This window comes from Clupea harengus, chromosome 13, assembly GCF_900700415.2.
Source record: "Clupea harengus chromosome 13, Ch_v2.0.2, whole genome shotgun sequence".
NCBI lineage: Eukaryota > Metazoa > Chordata > Actinopteri > Clupeiformes > Clupeidae > Clupea > Clupea harengus.
Genome location: NC_045164.1, coordinates 22,967,810 through 22,987,966, shown reverse-complemented (window position 1 = coordinate 22,987,966; position 20,157 = coordinate 22,967,810). Strand labels below are relative to the sequence as shown.

The 20,157-nt window shown below is 45.3% G+C and overlaps 1 protein-coding gene and 1 long non-coding RNA gene across 2 annotated transcripts in view; both read left to right on the top strand.

The window, feature by feature from the left end:
* Nucleotides 1–13,021: 13,021 nt before the first annotated feature.
* LOC105893447 (N-acetyllactosaminide beta-1,3-N-acetylglucosaminyltransferase 2) lies at nucleotides 13,022–14,486 on the top strand. Its single transcript, XM_012819867.3, is given in 10 exon segments — nucleotides 13,022–13,063; nucleotides 13,065–13,238; nucleotides 13,241–13,435; nucleotides 13,438–13,512; nucleotides 13,514–13,567; nucleotides 13,570–13,620; nucleotides 13,622–13,645; nucleotides 13,647–13,682; nucleotides 13,684–13,717; nucleotides 13,720–14,486. Coding segments are annotated over 10 exon segments (1,218 nt in total). The 3' UTR covers nucleotides 14,253–14,486.
* A 1,092-nt stretch (nucleotides 14,487–15,578) lies between these two features.
* LOC122133420 overlaps nucleotides 15,579–20,157 on the top strand; it is a 21,468-nt gene continuing 16,889 nt past the window's right edge. Inside the window, exon 1 of the long non-coding RNA XR_006152746.1 lies at nucleotides 15,579–16,741. This is a non-coding gene — a long non-coding RNA (uncharacterized LOC122133420). The remainder of the gene's footprint in view (nucleotides 16,742–20,157) is intronic.

Here is a 20,157-nt window from a genome sequence, read left to right as displayed (position 1 = left end):
GGATGAGCTTAACAGGTTGCCCATGGCTGCCTGAAGCCAATCCCATCATCACAAGCCCCTATTGGGTCATAGAGTCCTTAATCAACTGCCTTACTTTAATCATTCTTATGATAGAACATTTAGACAGAGTCCATCTAAAAAAGGGATCATGGCTCCAGCTGGTACCAGTCAGTCATTGAATCATAAAGACACTATTGCCAGTAGACGTTTACTTTGTAAGTGTTTGTGTGTATGCATGATATATAAAGAAAGATTCTTTGTTTTTCCTCATTACAGCGTATATATGAGGGTCATAGAATTTACAGCTGGACTCTGTACATTACCAAACAGTGACCCATTTTTTGTCATCTTGTAGTTTTCCACTCTTAACTCTCCATTTAATCATTCAAATGAAGTGGATCTCCATTTGAATATGTCTGGCATGGCAAAGACAAGGAATGTAAATTAGATGTGTGGCTACTGTGGAGATGGAAAGAGAGCTGCTCCGTTTCCCCTCTCAGCTAGTCGGCTGACCAAAGCCAGCCATGTTTTTTCTGCTGTCTCATGCTCTCTCAGAGAGTATCGGCTATCATCACAGCTCTTATATTGAATCAAACATCTGTGGGTCTTTAGTCGCCTGGAACTACTCTAAGTGCTTTCTGATTGGTCGATGTATGACAACTCCGTTCTCTGCATGTCTCCTGTTTCACTGGTGCCGGGTGCAATATCGAGTATATTGGCTCTTCCCGCTCAAATATATACCGACCAAAAAGCGCAAACATCCACTACTAGTTACTGCAACAAGTGTCCCAGCTGAAATAAAGTTTAAGTTTAGTCTCTCCAGTGCCTAAAGCAGTCCTTCCTACCCACCGTAAGTGACTGTTTCTCAGCCTTAACCTATTTGGGTCCAGCGTGTCTTATCACACCCCTGCTGTGCATTTGTTCCTGAGGATGGGTTTCAGTCTGATGACACGACTGCCAAGCACACATTACCAACTCACTGGGGTTGATGTTACCTGAGGAATGCCAGTCGATCCTTACCTTTATCTAGTTTACAACAGACAGCGTAGAATCACCTTATCAGATATTTACGTATTTAGGTCAAATTAAGGATATACATACTTCTGACTAGAGAAAGAAAACAATGGGTCTTTCTTTTTACACATTCCTAAGGTACTGTCGCCTCATGGCTGATAGGCTATTTTCCATTCACGATGGCATCCAGCAAAACAGAACCGAACACTGAAGAACCACAATTTTGCAAACCCAGGTAATCTTGCTTGTCTTTACTGATCTAAATACTTGCAGATTTTGTTGATGAATACAATGTTTCCATTAACACGTTAAAATATGCACGGGTAAATGTGGATAGGTGCTAACGTTTAAGCCAATAACCTAGTTAAGAATTCAGTCAAACTAAATCTAGCCTATATTGATTTTTCTGCAATATTGGATAGTTTGCCAATCTTGCCAATAAAACAGATTATTTTATTACCAAGTTCTAATCTAATCAGTATTAGGTAGCTTAGTAGATAACAATGGAACTACTACCTGAATGTTTCACAGAAACTTCATTTTGAACTCATATTGCCTTTGAACAGAAGCAATACTACCACGCGCCACTCTAGGCTACTCCACCCATGGAGGTATGGATGGGGCTACCAAGTCACACCCATGTGAATCGAAACCAGTCAGCAGCGTGATGACCTAGGGATACGTGTATTTTATATCTGTTCCTAACGTCCAGTCTGAGTTTGAGCCACACCGTTCAAGACTTGTTTCTAATATCACAAGGAGTTGGTCAAGGATTTCTGCGGTAATTCACTGGCAACGTAGTTACGTGCGAAGTGGATGTTTCTGTGATTTCGCAGGAGGTACAGTCTGGTTTTATTATTCTCTGTTTACAACAAGGCAAGTTATCAGACATGTGACTATTTACAATTGACGACGATGGTTGAAAAAGTATAACGTTACACTGGGCGGCCACAAACCTGTTGAAATGATAACCTCAACTGGGTAGGCAACAGTGCGTACATCGTTATTTTGGTGGTTCCCTGGTGTAACATAAGTAGCAAGATTTACGAAATTCAGAGTTTAACAAGGAGAACTTGTTACTCAAACGATTCACATTTTTTTTGCTGGCGCTAACATACAACGGTGGAGATACCGTTAATGTTAGTTTATCTACGTTATTTTTTCCCCGTTCGACAATGTAAATGTTCGCTAATTTGATTTGACGACCCAGCTATCGTTAGCAAGCTATCCTAGCCGAGAAGTTTGTTTTAACGTGGCTAGTTTACCGCCTCTACAGGCGAAATCTTAATCAATTTAGCTTAATAGCTTCAGAGAATACGGTTAATTATAAAGGCTAATTCATCTAACATTATGTTTAGTGGCTAAGGATATGTAATACAAAAGTCAACTTATTTAGGATATCTTAAGTTAGCCAGTTTTGCTAACCTTGTCTAGGAAAACTATAATTTAAGTTAGTCTAACGTTAGTAAATTATCAATCTAAGTTAAATGTACACTAACCGCCGTCATTTGTTAACTTTAGTTAGAAGGTCATGGCTTTTACCGTTAGTTAGAATAGGTAACGTTAACGTTAAAGATTGGTTAAGTCATCCCCAAACACGCCTCTTTAAAGTTTATCTCCTATTGTTTTGAAATAACAGGCAGTCCAGTTGAAGATGTCTATGTTAACCGATACGATACATGTATGCTAGGATGGCTAGCTAAAGGCATAACTTAATGTTTTTTTGCAGTAAGGAAAGAGAAGGAATGTATCTGAATGGCTTGCTTCCTATAACATTAATATTCACGCTAGCCTACGCTAGAAGAAGAAACTTTTTAAATGTGAGGATGTCGTGTTTTCCCCCCACATTGAACTGTAATCGAAACTTTTTGATTTAGGCAACTTGTAGTTCATTTAAAGTTAACTTAAGTTACAAGTTGTGAATGACTAAGAATTGTATCTATGGATGTTACTGCAGCAGCAGCTGTTTGTTAGACCAGGTTGTTCAAAGGTGAACAGAGTTCTGACACACGTCAATAAAAGAACAGAGGCCCTTATAGAATTGTGACACCCTGATCTGAAAGATCACTTAAAGCCACAAACAAAGGAAAATGTCCATTTGTTTGGCATTTGGTTGGCATTTTCTGGGGGAAAAACCCTCCTCGTCAACACCAAGAGAAAGGTCTTGTCTAATTTTAAAATGGCTGTCCCTCATAAGTGGCCTTTTCATGACCTTATGGGGAACCTTGGTGGCATGGTTGCTTAGGTGATGTGATGGAAGACATGGAAAGGAAAGCTCACCTCAGCAGCAGTGTCCTTACCTCTGCTACCTGATGTTTTTGCTCCCCCACCCTGAGCATGGGGTGGAAAGGTTCTCCGAAGGGTGGGCAGATGCCGGGCAGATGCCAGGCAGCACCCTTATGCGTTTTCCCCATGGTCGTGCTACACCGTCTGTGTCACTTGGGCGCAGAATGTTTGCCCCTGCGTGAGTGTCACCTTTCTGGAATGCGGGGCGTATGTGAAGCTTTCCCCAGTAGCTGGGTAAGCGGCCAGATCCTTATTAAAACTGCATATCTCAGCTATTTGGAATAGCTTGCCCTGGCATGGGGTCAAAAGAAAAGTGCGTGGGGCATTCTTTACATTTCTCTGTGGCTGGGCAGGAAAGGAAGAAGCACTTCTTGGCGTGGCCTTCCCTCCTTTTTGGTATTTTCCCTGTAGCGCTTGCGTGCCTGATGTGAAGGGCACAGACCAGGAAATGGAGGAGGTGGTCGGGGTCAAATCTAAACAAAACAGTGAGCGTTCTGCGTTCTTTAGTAATAGTACAAAGTAATAGTGTAAATCTATGAGGGGATCATTGCTAAATGTGAGCATATTGTAGCTCTGATAATCAACAAGGAGCCATTTTCTTCTATGGCTTTCAGTGATTCACCTGTAAGGCTACTTGAAAGGCAGCTGGTGTAGCCTAGTCTTCTCCCTCTGCCTGCTCTTCGTCTCTGGCTTAACTGCTGAACAAAGCTGTTTTAGTAAAGCGTACGCACATGGAGTGGCACATATTGCACTGTTGTGAAACCTTTATCTCACTCACGCCTGCCCACTCGGGTCAGGACTGATTCATGTGCTCCTCCGTCTCCCAGGAACCCCCCCCCAGTGTTAAAGGGGGTTCACAGTGCACTCGATCAGCTCTGCTTATTTGCTGTGTTGCTGTGTTTCTGTCATGTGGAAGTCATGACCCCCCCCCGCCTGACTGGCCTTCCTGTCTTCCAGAGGTTTTGTGTTGTGACTGCTCTCACGCCAGTCCTCCTGTCGACTGGAGACACTTAGTGTGCTGACACAAGCACTAACACGCAACGAGGATGAGTCACTCTCGTCGTGTTATTTTAAGACCGTTCTTTCTTTCTTTTTCTCTTTCTCGCAGTCACCCCTCCCTTTCCTGCCATTCACCCTGCCCCTTTAATTCTTTTCCCCCCTGTGTTCTTGCTCTCAGTCCTTCTCTCCTCTCCTCTCCTCTCCTCTCCTCTCCCTATCTCTCTGTCCTTATAAACCTACAAAGGCCCAGACCAGGTGAGGGCTTCCAATGTCATTGCCACTCACTGGCTAAATCAGCAAAACAGTCTCTCGGAAGTGGGCACAGAATAATCTCACACCTCCTTTTCTCGCTCTCTCTCTCACTCTCTCTCTCTCTTACCCTCCATCTTTCTTTTCTTTTTCTTATCCTCCATCTCTCTTTTCTTTCTCTTTGCACTTATCCCCTTCATCTCAGCCAATTTCAGCTTGACTGTACAGCGTGCAGTGCAGTGGCCCCTCTCTCCGAGCTCTCTGCAGGCTGATGGTATTGCAGCACAAGCTGCCTTGTGTGACCATGTTCTTGTGGTGCCAGAGAGTCTGTCATCGCCAAACATGATGCTGCCCACATGAGCTCGCATGTGGCTTTTCTATTTCTCTCCTGCAGCTGGACTGACTGACCGTGTGTGTGTGTGTTTGTTTGTTTGTTTGTTTTGTCTGTGCATAAGGAGTGGAAAGGTTGCCAGCTGTCTGTGTGACTAGTAAACTGTCGTCCACTAAATAGTGTTTTTTTTTTCTCCCTAGTTTTCAAAGGGTCATTTTGGTGTTTTTTTTGTGAGACTGAAAGGACTGAGTGAGTTATGTCATCTTTAAGACATCGCATTGTCTCTGGGTTTCTGTCAATTGTTCGTGTCTAAACATTAAGCCAGAGTGTTTCGAAACAATGTGCTCCACTCTGACGACCAGATCAACAGATTTATCACCTCTCCATTTGAAAAGACATATTTGACTATTTGATGTTTGCACGGAAAGGCCAGCGGCTTAATGATTAACAGAGGCGAGATACTAGTCAGGGTTTTGGAAAACATGCAGAGCACATGTTATTTGATGAGAGTCTGCACACAGAGCTACAGTGGTTCAGGATTGGCACATTTTGTGGAAAAAGACAGGATGCCGTTCTCCATGTGTACCTTCGACAGTAGAACTGTAAACACACATTAGAGGAGACGATCACTTGTGCTTTTCCAAAGACTTCGACTTGGTTTGTGTTTTGGTTTCTTAAGTTGATCTTAAGAAAGATCTTTAACACATAGGGTAGAGAGTCAAACCTTCAGACAGACGCTTGATTCACATTTAGTCTTTTCATATGCTTTGAGCTTACAAATTAACAGACTAGATTATTATTATTATTACTATTGTTATTATCAGACCTTTACAAAACAAACAAAACTGACACCTGTTTTTTGTTTTGTTTTCATTAAATGAACAGCAGTTTGTTGGAAGAGCAGTTGTGGCTCATTATCTAAATGTTTGCTCCAAGGACTTTTTCAGTCTTTTAACCTAAAAAAAAAAAAAACCTGTATGCAAACTCCATTTCCCTTTGGGTATACCCAACTTTTGCATACAGTTGAGATTGCGGTATTATAATACATATAAAGAGGAAGCTGTTAGTCAGCCACGCCGTGGAGTGGATGTGGTAATCAACTTTTTATACCGGTCCAAGTCACAAGTTTGCTTCAGTTCTTTAGAGTGAAACACTTGTAGCCTAAGCAAATATAAGATTATACTGATTTGATTGCGACAGGTATGGACAAGTATTATGTTGTTGTTTTTTTCCTGAAAATATATAATAAAAATGAACATTAGAATACTTTTATAATTGATGAACTTTCATGCTGAATTTATAAGTCTTGAAAGCCTAGTTTCGCAGTTTGGATAGAAATGGTCCCACAGAGAAAGCCAGACAGACAGACAGACAGACAGACAGACAGACAGACAGACAGACAGACAGACAGACAGACAGACAGACAGACAGACAGACAGACAGACAGACAGACAGACACAGACAGACAGACAGACAGAGAAGACCAGAGAGAGATTGAAGAGACTTAAGTGTCTTAATCGTGTGTTGTGATGGAAACGGCTTGGGATCTGGATGCAGTGGACAGACGGATTGTTGCGGGCCCTGTCCTCTCTGTTCTCCCCCACTGCAGGCCCTCCACGCTGCCCACTGTAGACGCTGTCCTCTCTGTTCTCCCCCACTGCAGGCCCTCCACGCTGCCCACTGTAGACGCTGTCCTAATGGCCGGGAGTCGGGTTGCTACCTTGTGCTGAGCTCGCCCTGACAGCAGGCGCTGCTCAGCTTTTCCTCTGTTTGTTTTAACCAAGATGGCCGAACTCCACGGCAACAATGTGTACTCTGTCTCTCTCCCCCCCCCCCCCCCCCCGCTTGCCTTTCTGTTTCTCTCTTCCATCTGTTCCAGGTGTCTAGGGGTCAGAGTGAAGTAAAATGAGATGGACTGCAGTTCTCATAGACCTTATTTTCTCTCTCTCTCTCTCTCTCTCTCTCTGTGTGTGTGCCTCCATCCTCGCCCTCTGTCTACATCTCTGTTACCAAAGCTTGTTCATCAGAGAAGACTTGTGTGGCTGAGCTCACTGGTGGGAGTGGTTCTTGCTAATCAGTGCCCTCCTTTCTCTCCTGGGAGAATGTAAATGTTGGCGTGCCGGCTGGCACCCGCGCTGTGTTGAAAAGGTGCTGCTCTTGTTGACACGTTTTTCTGGTCGGTGTCCACAGGTTGCTGCTGAGCTCCAGCTCCAGAGCTTCCCCTGTCCTCACGCACACGCTTGTCCTCGGTCCCCCCCCTCCTTCCACCACTGCCAGCCCCCCCCCCCCCCCCCCCATCCCAGACAGCATCCGATTCCAGCCCCATGCGGAGCCTGAGGATGGGGTAAAGACTGGAGCGACGCACTTCACTGACCTAGAGGAGGAGAAGGAAGAGGAGGATTGGAACACCTGAACATTACCAGTGGCCAGGTGAAGCAGCTGTCTCTCTTTAACAACATTTAGAAGGGGAGGGGCGGGGGGGGGGGGCAGCAATGTGCCAATTGATGTATCTCTGGTCTGCTGTATCTTATAATCGTATTTTATGGCTGTGTGGTAATCATTGATTCATTTTACTGGCATAAGCTTTCTATGGTGGCCAAACCTTTTTTGTGGTTGTGTGTGCACATGCTGCATGCTCATATCTTACATGTAAGTTGTCTTGGAGAGAGAGAGAGAGAGAGAGAGAGAGGGAGAGAGAGAGAGAGAGAGAGAGAGAGTGTGTGTGTGTGTGTGTGTGTGTGTGTGTGTGTGTGTGTGTGTGTGTGTGTGTGTGTGTGTGTGTGTGTGTGTGTGTGTGTGTGTGTGTGTGTGTGTGTGTGTGTGTGTGTGTGTCTGGTACATCCACTGGACTGCTCCCCCATCTCTGAAAACGGAGATGGAAGGCCACTTGAGGCATCTCTGTTGCTAGGAGGCAGCGGAAATGAAACAAAGGATGTTTAGACGAAGGGCAGGTGAAAAAAAAAAAAAAAGAACCGTGAACAGAACAGAGGGAGGGTGGGAGGAAGTGAAGAGATCGAGGTAGTAGATGAGACGCTTACTGAGAAGTGAAAGGGGGGGGGGGGGGGGGGGGGTCGACTGTGAACAAACGTGTTGAAATGAGGAACCGGGTACAACTGAAGTGAGGTTCAGAGGTTTTACGAGAAAGTGAAAAAGGAGGAAGGCTGTTTGTGTAGGTAGTTGGTTTGCATAATGACATCGTGATAAGATGTGTGATGTTAGTCACTCTGCCCCTACTGGGACGTTAGAAAGAGGAATTGGAAATGATACTAAGCAAGATAACCCACAATTCCTGCTTGATATATGTGACGGTTTCTAAGGCCAGAGAACAGAACCCCATATTCAACTAATAATCTCTGATCAGTTTAGTTTAGTATAACTAAGCATCATTAAACTATTTCAAATTAGTCTTAAATAAGAATTTGCCAGAATATGTATTTTATACATTTTAGGATAACTTTAAGTCCAAAAAAGTATAATGTCATTATTAGAACGCCTCCGTCCCCCCTTACATCTGGGGTGACAGCACGAACGTTCCACCCTACTGCCGATTTAAAAAAAAAAAAAATCCAGATGGTCTCTCGATATTTGCTTTAAACTCTCAGTGCAACACATTGTGGATTCTCCCCTTGAATGGTTCACTGAGCTGTTTCTTATAATATTTGATTCAAAGTTGAAGTGTACGGAACACTGTGTACACTGTACACGCGGGCGAGCGTTTCTTGTGATTATTGTGGGTAAAAGTGTCAATTTGCTGTAGGAATTACTTAAAATTGGGATCTTGCAAGGGTTTGTTGTGATTGTTGCAGCCCAAAGGAACTGAATTAGCTGTGATTGAAATCCTGTTTTAAATCGTTTAAGGTCATTTAAGTGTAAGATGGGGACACTCCGACTTTGCCGTATAAGCCGTTAAGATTGGCTCCCATTCTCACTTGACGCCAGTACAGCATAATAACATTTAAAAAAAAAAAAGGTCTTTCAATGTAAGTGGGAGTGAGACATTAGTCAAGCTCTGTATGCGTGGTGTCTGACTGAGTTCTCTATGGAGCATCAGTGAATAAGGCCCAAGGAGGGGACATGGTTTGTTTTACTGGAGGCGGCTGTGTCAGAGAGGTCCTGGGAGTCACAAGGGCTCGACGAGAGGCAGCGCTGAGCTGAATGGACCCCTCTGTTCTCCGGGATTGTCTGGGATGTTCTGCTAGTGTTGCCTCCTTTCCCCATTTTAAAGGCGTCTTCATGGTGGTCCCAGACACTAATATTTTTTCCCCCCACTTTGAAAAGACTTTTAGCAATGTAGTCCCACTTGGAGCCGTCGTTGAAATCGAGGCCTTGGGCCAAATCATGAGTGTTTGGTTTGTGCTTGTGTTGTTTGACAAGCTGCTACAGTATTGCAAGCTGCTCGGAGGTGTGTGTGTGTGTGTGTGTGTGTGTGTGTGTGTGTGTGTGTGTGTGGTTGTCACACAGCGATCCAGACTGTGGCCTGTGTTCAGACTCGGACCGGGATTCCCCGAGTCACACAGATGCGTCTGTCACCTCTCAGGTCATGAATGGCTCTCGTCAACTGACCGTTATACACTCTTCCCTTTCGAAACCAAATGACGTAGCCATACCACCATTTAAAACTTTGCAAGTTATGTCGCTAATGCCTCCATACATACAGTAGATCAGGGCTTAGGTGAAGTGTGTGTGTGTGTGCGTTTCTATCTGCTGCATGGTAATGCTGCATCATGAACAGAGATTAGTGTCATGAGGGTGGACAAATTGAGAGCGCATGAGACCCCTCCTCTTGCCTTAACCAGCATCAATGACAGCAAAATGAAAAACTCTTATGCTGTCAATTAGTGACAAGAACGTGTTCAGATTGCAGGAAAAAATCTACATGTGTCACAGTGAACCGCATTTTTCAATTTTTGGTCCTGTCATTTCGCGTCATCAGGCTGTACCTAATGCCGGAGACTTTTGTTTCAGCATAATTATGCATACTCTTGTCTGAAGAGAAACGAAACCAACGCCAGAGAGGCTAAAGGCAGCGCTTTCGTAATGAGTTTCAACACCTTGCACCTACAGAAAACATAACTTGCACGGCATCGCGGTGAACACTGAGCCCACCGTCTTCGGGAGGTCTCTGAAAAAACTGATGATGTGTTTTATGTGCTTTAATGCAGGCGGGTCATTTAAGGACAGTTTCCACACTGGCTTCAGATTGAGTTCATATTCTAAGGCAAGTGGGAGCACACACACCTGAAAGATTGCATGAGGGAGAAGACATTGGACTTGAGCAGAAAGGGTTGCAGTCGGAACACAGCCTTTGTGTAGCATCCATGCTGTGGGGTTAGGTGGTATTGAACACAGCCTTTGTGTAGCATCCATGCTAAGGGGTTAGGTGGTATTGAACACAGCCTTTGTGTAGCATCCATGCTAAGGGGTTAGGTGGTGCCTTAGTGTAGCCTCCATGCTAAGGGGTTAGGTGGTATTGAACACAGCCTTAGTGAAGCCTCCATGCTGTGGGGTTAGGTGGTATTGAACACAGCCTTTGTGTAGCATCCATGCTAAGGGGTTAGGTGGTATTGAACACAGCCTTTGTGTAGCATCCATGCTAAGGGGTTAGGTGGTATTGAACACATCCTTAGTGTAGCCTCCATGCTAGGGTTAGGTGGTATTGAACACAGCCTTTGTGTAGCATCCATGCTAAGGGGTTAGGTGGTATTGAACACAGCCTTTGTGTAGCATCCATGCTAAGGGGTTAGGTGGTATTGAACACAGCCTTAGTGAAGCCTCCATGCTGTGGGGTTAGGTGGTATTGAACACAGGTCTAGTGTAGCCTCATTGCTGTGGGGTTAGGTGGTATTGAACACAGCCTTAAGCGCAATTTATGGTCGTCCGTTTACGGAGACACGGAGAGCCCTCTCCGTCGTGGCAAACCCTCTCCGTGGCCTGACGTGCACCTCCCAATTTTTTAACTATCCGTCTCCGTCAATTCTTCCACAAAGATCTCTTTGGAAAAAATGGCGGTGCAAACCGCCAACCTGGCAAGTCCTGCTGGAGTGCGCACAAACAATCTAGCCAAAATCACCTAACTAACTGCAGCATTGTCCATGTCTCTGACTGGCTAAAAAGGTCATCGCTACACTTGAACACAAATAAAACAGTCTGTATGTTCTTCTCCAAGAAATCATCAAATGCACAGCACCCTGATGTTTTTATTGAAGGAGAAAAGCTCACCGCTGTATCTGATTTTAAATATCTGGGGACCATTTTAGATAAAAAACAAAAGGTGGCCAATACCATTACATTTAACTTGGCTAATTTTAGACATGTAAGGCCATACTTAACTACAGAGGCAGCCAAACTTTTTATGTATGCCATAATCTTTTCTCACATCTCGTACTGTTACACAAGCTGGTCACAAGCAGGTACAACAACTCTGAAATCAAGAGACCCTCTACAAGCAGACCTTAAAAACTCCAGACCAGAAACCTATCAGATATCACCACTGCCGTATAACAACAGTTATAACTTATTCAAATTTGACTTTCTTACAGTTTTTGGATGCCTGTCTCATTTTTTGAATATTACATGGGCTGGCACCTCCACCATTGAATGAGTTTATAAAGCTGAAGGATGGCAATGGCCGGGCAACTAGGGCAGTCACCAGGGGAGACTGTGTAATACAGTATAGACACGGTGTACACACACACACACACACACACACACCAGGGGAGACTGTGTAATACAGTATAGACACGGTGTACACACACACACACACACACACACACACACACACACACACCAGGGGAGACTGTGTAATACAGTATAGACACAGTACGTTTGGACGGACAGTCTTCTCAGTACGCGCCTCTAATTACTGGAATACCCTCCCTACTGATGTAAGAGAGTGCGCCAGTTTTTCAGTGCTCAAAAACAAACTTAAGAAGTGGATAAAAAATAACCAAACCTGCAACTATAATTAGGCCACTGCATTACTCACACTGCAACTTCATTTTATGTCTAACACCTTGTATGTCTGTCTGGTTTGTTATCTTAACTGCACTTTTTTGTCAAACTGTTGTTTATCTCTTTCTGTCATGTCCTGCCAAGGGACAACGGATGAAAACTAGCTAACCTAGCTAATTCCGGTACATTCACATAAATGTAGCTTTAGTGTAGCCTCCATGCTGTGGGAGAAGGTGGTATTGAACACATCCTTAGTGTATCGACATAACTATTACATTGACATTTTTTTTCTGGCCAGTTTTAGGGTGTCAGGTGTATTTCAGGTGTATTTCATGTAGGCTGTGTGTTTATACTGTGTGTTTCTGTTATTGAAGCCTTCCCCATTCAGTTAAGATTGTGGTTCTGTATGATGGTGCCCCTCTCACACACTCCGTTTCTTTCCTCTCTTGCTCTCTTTCTAACTTGACTTTCTGTTGTGTTCCACTGTGAATAAGATGAGTATAAAGATTAGGTTTGACTTGGGGAAAATTTGCTCCATAAACTGAAAACCAGAAAGAAAAAAAGGCTTGTGGTCCCTGAACAAAGGCACAGTTTCTTGTTTTGGCCGTGGTTAAAGAACACAAACACTTTATCTATTAGCCTCCTCCCAGACGGTGAAGCAGAGCCTTCATTCAGGGTGGTTAAGCCAGTTAAGACCGGACACTTCTGCCATTCATTGGGTCTGTGCCTCTCCCAGGCCTGCAAGATTGGCCTGAAAAGGGCTGTAGTCCTCGGAGAGCTGAAACCATAGTGCAGACTGTGACGCGAGAGAAAGAGAAGGAGCTTAGGAGGAAGAGGAGAAGGATGGAGGAAGAGGAGCCACTCCCCATCTGATGGCTTGAGTTTAGAGTGGTCCTGGGAGAGTCCTGAACTCTCAGTACTCAGCTAGTAGACAAAGTAGTCAGCGAGTTACTCTATGAATTTACTCTCGGTAAATGCTCTCAGAAGTACTCTGTTTCTAGAATGACTTCTGTTTCATTTTCTGTGTTTTCTTAATTTAAAATGCTGCTGTAGAGGACCCCTCTGATTAATGTGTGTGTGTGTGTGTGTGTGGTGTGTGTGTGTGGTGTGTGTGTGTGTGTGTGGTGTGTGTGTGTGTGTGTGTGTGTGTGTGTGTGTGTGTGTTGTTCTCAGGTTAGGAGAACAAGAGCGATGCATGGGCCACGGCGGAAGATGAAGGTCGCTGGGAACCATCATGACGGTGAACATCTTCCTCTTCATCGTGCTGGAGGTGTCTCGCAGCGGTGGCCAGGGCAAGGGCGGCGACAGCAAGCTGCACGTGCCCTCCAAGCGCTTCTGGGCCAGGTTGGCGCCCAGCACCGGCTTCTGGAACCGTGAGCAGCAGAAGCTGGACCTCCTCCACAACCCGGTCGTCACCAACACCAGCGCGGTGTGACCAGCGGAGGGGTCCTCCCTTTCGACCTGCTGCCCGACTGGCTCAACGACACGCTGGGCCTGGAGGCGTGTGAGCCGGACCCCCGGGTCGCCGTCCAACTGAAGGACTACAACCAGCTGCCGCAGCGCTTCAAAGACTTCCTGTCCTACCTGCGCTGCCGATCCTACCCCAATGGTGGTGTGATCAGCCACACATCTGCCAGGACGGGCCCTTCCTGCTGCTGGCCATCAAGTCGTTGATGCCCCACTCTCGACCGGCGGCAGGCCATCCGCGAGTCGTGGGGCCGCGCGGGGGCTGCTGGCCAAACCGCACGGTGGCCACCGTCTTCCTGCTCGGCAACGCCACGGCGGGGGACCCACTTCCCGGACCTGTCGGCCATGGCTGCAGTACGAGAGCGCGCAGCACCGCGACCTGCTGCCAGTGGGACTACCGCGACACCTTCTTCAACCTCACGTCAAGGAGGTGCTCTTCCAGCACTGGGTGGACACCAGCTGCCCCCAGGTCAGCTTCATCTTCAAGGGCGACGACGACGTCTTCGTCAACACGCCGCGCATTCTGGACTTCCTCAAGGGCCTGCCGCCCGCCAAGGCCCGAGACCTGTTCATCGGCGACGTCATCACCCACGCCGGGCCGCACCGAGACAAGCGGGTCAAGTACTATATCCCAGAGACCATGTTCGTGGGCATGTACCCGCCCTACGCTGGAGGGGGCGGTTACTTATACTCGGGGGACCTGGCGCGGAGGTTACACGCGGTCTCCCACCAGGTGGCGCTCTACCCCATAGATGACGTGTACACTGGAATGTGTCTGCGAAAGCTGGGCCTGGCCCCCGAGAAGCATAAGGGCTTCAGGACTTTCGATGTTGAGGAGAAGTTTCGGGGAAACCCGTGCACCTACAAGGGGCTGATGCTGGTGCACCCCAGGACCCCGCAGGATATGATTAAGATCTGGGGCTGGCTCAATGACCCCAAATTGAAGTGTCAGTGATTTTAGCTTGAATGGTTGCCTTTTTTCTTTGTTTTTTCTTTTCCTTCATTTTTTTTGGTTTTGTCTCTGCTGTATCAACCTCCACGGCGTTCTAATGGCCTCAGGGTTGAAAAGGGTCACACTTTGGCAGCTTTACTACAGAAATATAAGTTCACATTTATTATTATTATTATTATTATTATTATTGCTCTATTAACATTATAACTAAAACCTTACAAACCTTCCCTGTATATTATGTCACTGATGTTATGCCACAGGGTTCAGTCTTAAGGTGTTTGTTGTTGTCCAAAGGAGCTCTGTTGTGTTTGTTGTTGTCCAAAGAGGCTCTGTATGGCTGGGGTATTTTGAGGAGATGCAAACCCCCTCGCCATCCCCTGGTCTGTCTTTAGCTCACCGTTCAAGGTGGTGATGGTGTCTACGGTAGAGTTCAGCTGGTCTGAGCATGCTATGGTGTCTTGACTTGGTCCGTATTTAATGAACCAGCTAGTCCCCGATATGTGGCTGGTTTGGCAAACTTTCACAGTGCTGTAAATTATTTTTTTTATATCTATGGTAAACATTAAGAAGATAAAGAAAGAAAAAAAAATGACACTGTGGGTTGAAATTAATTCACAGTTTAGTATAATTGATTTAAAAAAGGTTGTTTTGTTGTAGGTGGAATGGGCAGGGTTACTGCTCTCAACATATTGCATTGGACACAAGGCCTGTACTGTAACTCACTCCTCTCTCATGTTCAGCGAGTACAAAGTCTCAGGTCTTCTTTTGACCAAAAAAAATACCCCCATCAATGTTCCTCAGAAGATGCTTGTGGCTGCGTCTGAATGTGTGGTTCTCACGCAGCGCAGCTTGTCTTGTCTTGAATGTGCACCCCTGGTCGCCTCGGGAGCTCCTTGTACAACCAGTAGTGTGAGAGTGAAAGGTAGCGGGACCAAGATAATATAGGAAGTATGGCTTACAACACGTTTCAAAGCAAATTTCCATCCGGTAGATTGGATGCTAAAACTGATCCTTCTGGTTTACTAGCTCGGGCATTGTGCCTCTGATGTGCCTGTGAGCCTGCACACACATTCAGGCGTGGGAACCGTTTGATCTGGTGTCATTTATTTATCAGAGACGAGTGCCTTCTGGAAGATTCATCATTTCTTCCATTAGAGGCCTTATTCTTCTACCCCTAGCCTCTGTTTGCCAAAACACTGGTGAAGAAACCAAAGAGAGAGAGAGAGAGAGAGAGAGAGAGGGAGAGGATTATGGGAATCCATGGGCCTAGTGCAAGCTGAAACATGTGGAAAGGAAGACCTGAGAGCGAGCGAGAGGGAGAGAGAGGGAGGGAGGGAGGGAGGGAGGCAGGGAGGCAGGCCGGGGCAGCCCCTCCTAGCCCAACCAATCACATGCCCTGTACAGACTGTCATTTCTCTGAGCGCTTAAACATGTGAGAGCGAGCGAGCGAGCGCGAGGGTGGCGCCTGAGCGGGGGCCTGGTGTTTGTCATTTGAGCGGGGTGGAGCTTGCCCCGGCGCTCACGGAGTGGCCCACCCGTTTCTGCTTTACCCGCACAGACAGGAAGTAGCACACGTGGCGTCACAGTGACACCTGCTGGACAGGTATTGGATAGGAAGGAAGTCCTTATTTCCTGCAGTAAAAGATAAAACACTGGATTTGTTCGGTCACAGCCTCAACCATCAAAGGATTTTGTTACAAAACACAATGCCATGAGGATAACTGCCCGTGCAGAAATAGTTCAAAGGCAGTTATTCATTTCAAATCCTTTTTTCTAAATAAGTAACTTATTTTTTTCCAGTCTCTCAAGAAGTCAGTGTTAGTCAGTGTAATGTAGATTTGCATAAATTAGCATAAAATGCTCATCTGTTATATACTGTCTGCTGTTCAGGTGCTGGAATGTCCAGATAATGTTTACATGTGTAAATAAACAATAAATGGCAAAAAAAAAGAAAACGTATTTATGAATCGTCAGAATTCCAGTATACTTAGTTCAGTTCTGGTTCTGTGTGGGATGAGACCGTGGCTGGATTCGAGACAGGTATGATGATGATGTTGTTGTTGTTGTTTTTTATTTTAAATATATGCTGTATAAATGCACAGGACTGTCTCTAGTACAGTGGATTTTTTTTGTATGCTGTAAAAATGCACCGGACAATGCTGACACTTAACTGTACGGGATACGTAATCCCCACTTGTATGCACATAGTATATCTATCTCCTGTACCTGCACCTCACCCAAAAACCTTACAGTTTGTGTATCGCATCAAGGCAAGGACCAAAAAATGTAAAAAGATGTGAAATATGTTGATTGTTGCTTTTAATATTCTTTGGGGCTTTTTTTTGGTCACTTTAGCTTATGGATATAGAGGAGTCTTGTTGTAGTTTGTCTTTTGGTTAATTGAAATGTGTTTTCTCGTGCCTTCCAAATAAGCCCAAAGTATAAATACCACACTGGTCAACCACAGCGGGTGAACAGATCAACTGCAGCAGGTCAGGTCCCGTCTGTTTTTGACCCTTAAGTGCAATTCACGCCCAACTTGCCTCTTAAATATTTAGCCTATAGTCCTCACAAGATTTTAATTATTCCCTTTATCCTAGTAATTACAATGTTCATAATACATTTCTAAACTAAAATCTTCCACTTTCATCATCGATTAGTCAATACATTTCAGGTCCATTTCCCCTTGTCCACATTCTCGTGTGTGTGTGTGTCTGTGTTTGACTCTGGCCAAGGAGTGGTTTCCTCTGCACCTGTGACTACTCAGCCAAAATGTGTGTGATTCTGCAGTCTTGTATTCGTTGATGCTGATATGATGTCTCTGCTTCTTGATTTTATGGGTCTGTCAAGTTTGCCTGTGAGTTTATAGTTTTATAGGTTTCTTTCAATAAAGTATACTTTGCTGCTTTTGTAAACCTGTGTGTGTGTGTGTTTAAGAAAGAGAGAGAGAGAGAGAGAGAGGGAGACACACTTGTGGTGTTCTGTATTTGTGTTCTTGGAATGTTGAGGTCCTCCTGTGAGTCATGCTGCCTGAGTAACCGCTTGGGTAGAGCCCACTTTATAAGGAATGTCAGTATTGCGTTTATCAGCATAATAAATATCTGAATATATATAAAAAGCTGGCTAAATATATCATATCTCACAGTCTTGCGTTTATATTGGTGTCGGTTAGTGAACCTGGGGTTAGTGTAGCTGTGCTCTTGCTGCTGAGTAAGCCTATATCCTTATATTGTATGTTCATGAGTATGTACCCATGTACCCTGAACTCTTAATGCGGGCCGTGCCAGTGTGTAATGCAACACATTACATGTTTCAAGCGAGCAGGGCTTCTTTTAACACTGAAGACTGACTGTGCCATTTGAAGCGCTCTGGGTTTTTTCCACTCCGGGCAAGGTGACGACAACCTTTGTTATGAAACTCCGTGGATGCAGTGGCTCTGTAATGAAACTCCGTGGGCGCAGTGGTTCTGTTATGAAACTCCGTGGACGCAGTGGTTCTGTTATGAAACTCCCTGGACGCAGTGGTTCTGTAATGAAACTCCGTGGATGCAGTGGCTCTGTTATGAAACTCCGTGGATGCAGTGGCTCTGTTATGAAACTCCGTGGATGCAGTGGTTCTGTTATGAAACTCCGTGGATGCAGTGGTTCTGTTATGAAACTCCGTGGACGCAGTGGTTCTGGTGGTTGATAGCCACAAAAAGGTCTGAAATAAACAAGTTGCAAACATACACTTAATAGCTACCCAGGGCTATGCATTAACTTAACTCTGTTGTGTAAGTAGACTAGGCATGCGCAAAACAATGGCCGCTTAAGATCTATGCAAAAGACATGAGTAGTGTAGTAAAAGCAGCGTGTAGTAGTAGGCTATGGCTGATTTCAGGAAATGAACCTTGACCTGGCCTGGACTCCACAGTGATGGGGGGGCTTGGCCTCAGGTCACAGGGATGACTTGGCCCCACCAGTACTCCATTTTCTAAAATCAGGCAATTACACAATTGCCCTGGCAGTATTGGTTCACAGTGCCTGTATCTCCTTTAACTTGATATACACAAGGGGGAAAAAAAAAAAAAACTAATGTTCAGATAAAACCTCAGTGATGACAGGTGAGAGGTGCCATTCAGTCTGCGCTTCTCCAAAAGAAAGGCAGGCAGGGGCCCAAATACCATCAAGTCCATACCATTCAATTATACTAACAACCCACCAAGAAATTCCTACATACTCTATAGAGCTGAAGCCAGGCCTGCCTTGAACCCCAGGAGAGGGAATTTCTAAAAGAGGTTAAATTGTTTCTGTCTGCATGTGTGCGTTTGCATAGTTTTGCTGTAATAATCCTCTTTTGTACTGGTTAAAAATGGTTGTTCATAACATATCATTCAACACCACAAGAGGGCGCCCTAGTCTAAAACTTCACCTGACAGTGAGTTGAAAAGTTTGTGCCATCTGCTATATTTGGACATATTTTGCCCAAAATGAATTTCAATATACAATGTTGTTAAATAATCTTTTATTTTCAACAAACATGTCCAATTATATGTAAGCTCCTAAAAAGGATGTCCTCTGTGTTGACCTTTTATCAACCAATATGTATTCCAATGTCAGTGCCACTTACTACCTCAACTAATGACACCCGTACCTGTCTCTATACTGCAATCTGTTTTTTATGCTTAGGTTTTAACCTCTGATTCAGACACTCCATTACATTTCTGTTGAGTTCATGAAGCTGTCATGAACTGAATCATAATGGTTTTGCCTCTCGTGAGCTCTGACTTACACATTTTTTCTCAGCGATCCCAAAGAGCAGGGCCCCACCCTAGACTGACTCTTGTTACCTTGGAGATACTCAAGCCCAACTGCTAAAAATGTACCTGGAGACATGAAACCAGCATGCCCCCAAAGATCTCCTACCCCTCAGCCTCATCCAGCCTGGCCTCAGTCGCCATGGGACACAGGGACGGAGGGGGGGAGAGGGGTTGCCATGGTGACAGAATCTCCCATGGCACGGCAGCCTCCTTCATCTGGGCTCCACTAATTGAGTCACAGAGATCTGCCTCTCCCACACAGGGAGGAGTTGTTGTTGTTGTTGTTGTTGTTTTTCTTTCTTTCTTCTATTCTGTATGATTTGTTGTTGTTTTGTATGTGCTAGTTGTCACTGCCCCCATGGTAACACCTCTCCATCGAACCCACTGTATGTTTGAGGTGTGCACATCGTATGCAGTCTGTCTCGTAGAGAGGAAGCACTGAGGCAAGGAGAAATGGAGGAGATGGGAGGCCAGCGGTGGGGAAGGGGAGAGGCGGTCGATAAGAGCATATCAACCGACACCTCATCATCACAGTTTCAAAGAAGGTAGTGCACTTCTCTTCTCCTCTTCTCTCCTCTTCTCTCCTCTCCTCTTCTCTTCTCGAGAGGTGCACACGCCTGAATATGGCAAAGAGAAACAATGTGCAAGACACAGAGTAACCGTCCCTCCATCCCCCCATACTTTTTCCTGGACAAATCTTTTAAGAATGCCCTGCGCTGATGTGCCAAAGATACAGTGCCTCTGTCCAAGTTTCATTTCGCTCGATACATTTGGAAGCAAACCCTCATGATCTCTCTCTCTCTCTCTCTCTCTCTCTCTCTCCTCTTCTTTCTTTCCTCCCGTTTCTGCAACAGCTGGCTGAGTATGAGCCACTTCTCATGTCCGTGGCTAAATGAGGAGAAAGGACGTCTCAGACATTCCAGGCTGTGTTGTCATTCACACACAGGCTGTGGTCCAGAATCGGAGGGACGGAAGAGTCACTGCGTCCACCGGGCTTGAGGAGTTTGCCTACATCACTTTCCCCCCTCGCTTTTCTCTCTGGCACATTTAGACAGACAGACTGAAATTTTCCCTTGGCGCTGGACAGTTAATTCACAGGGTTTATCTGTC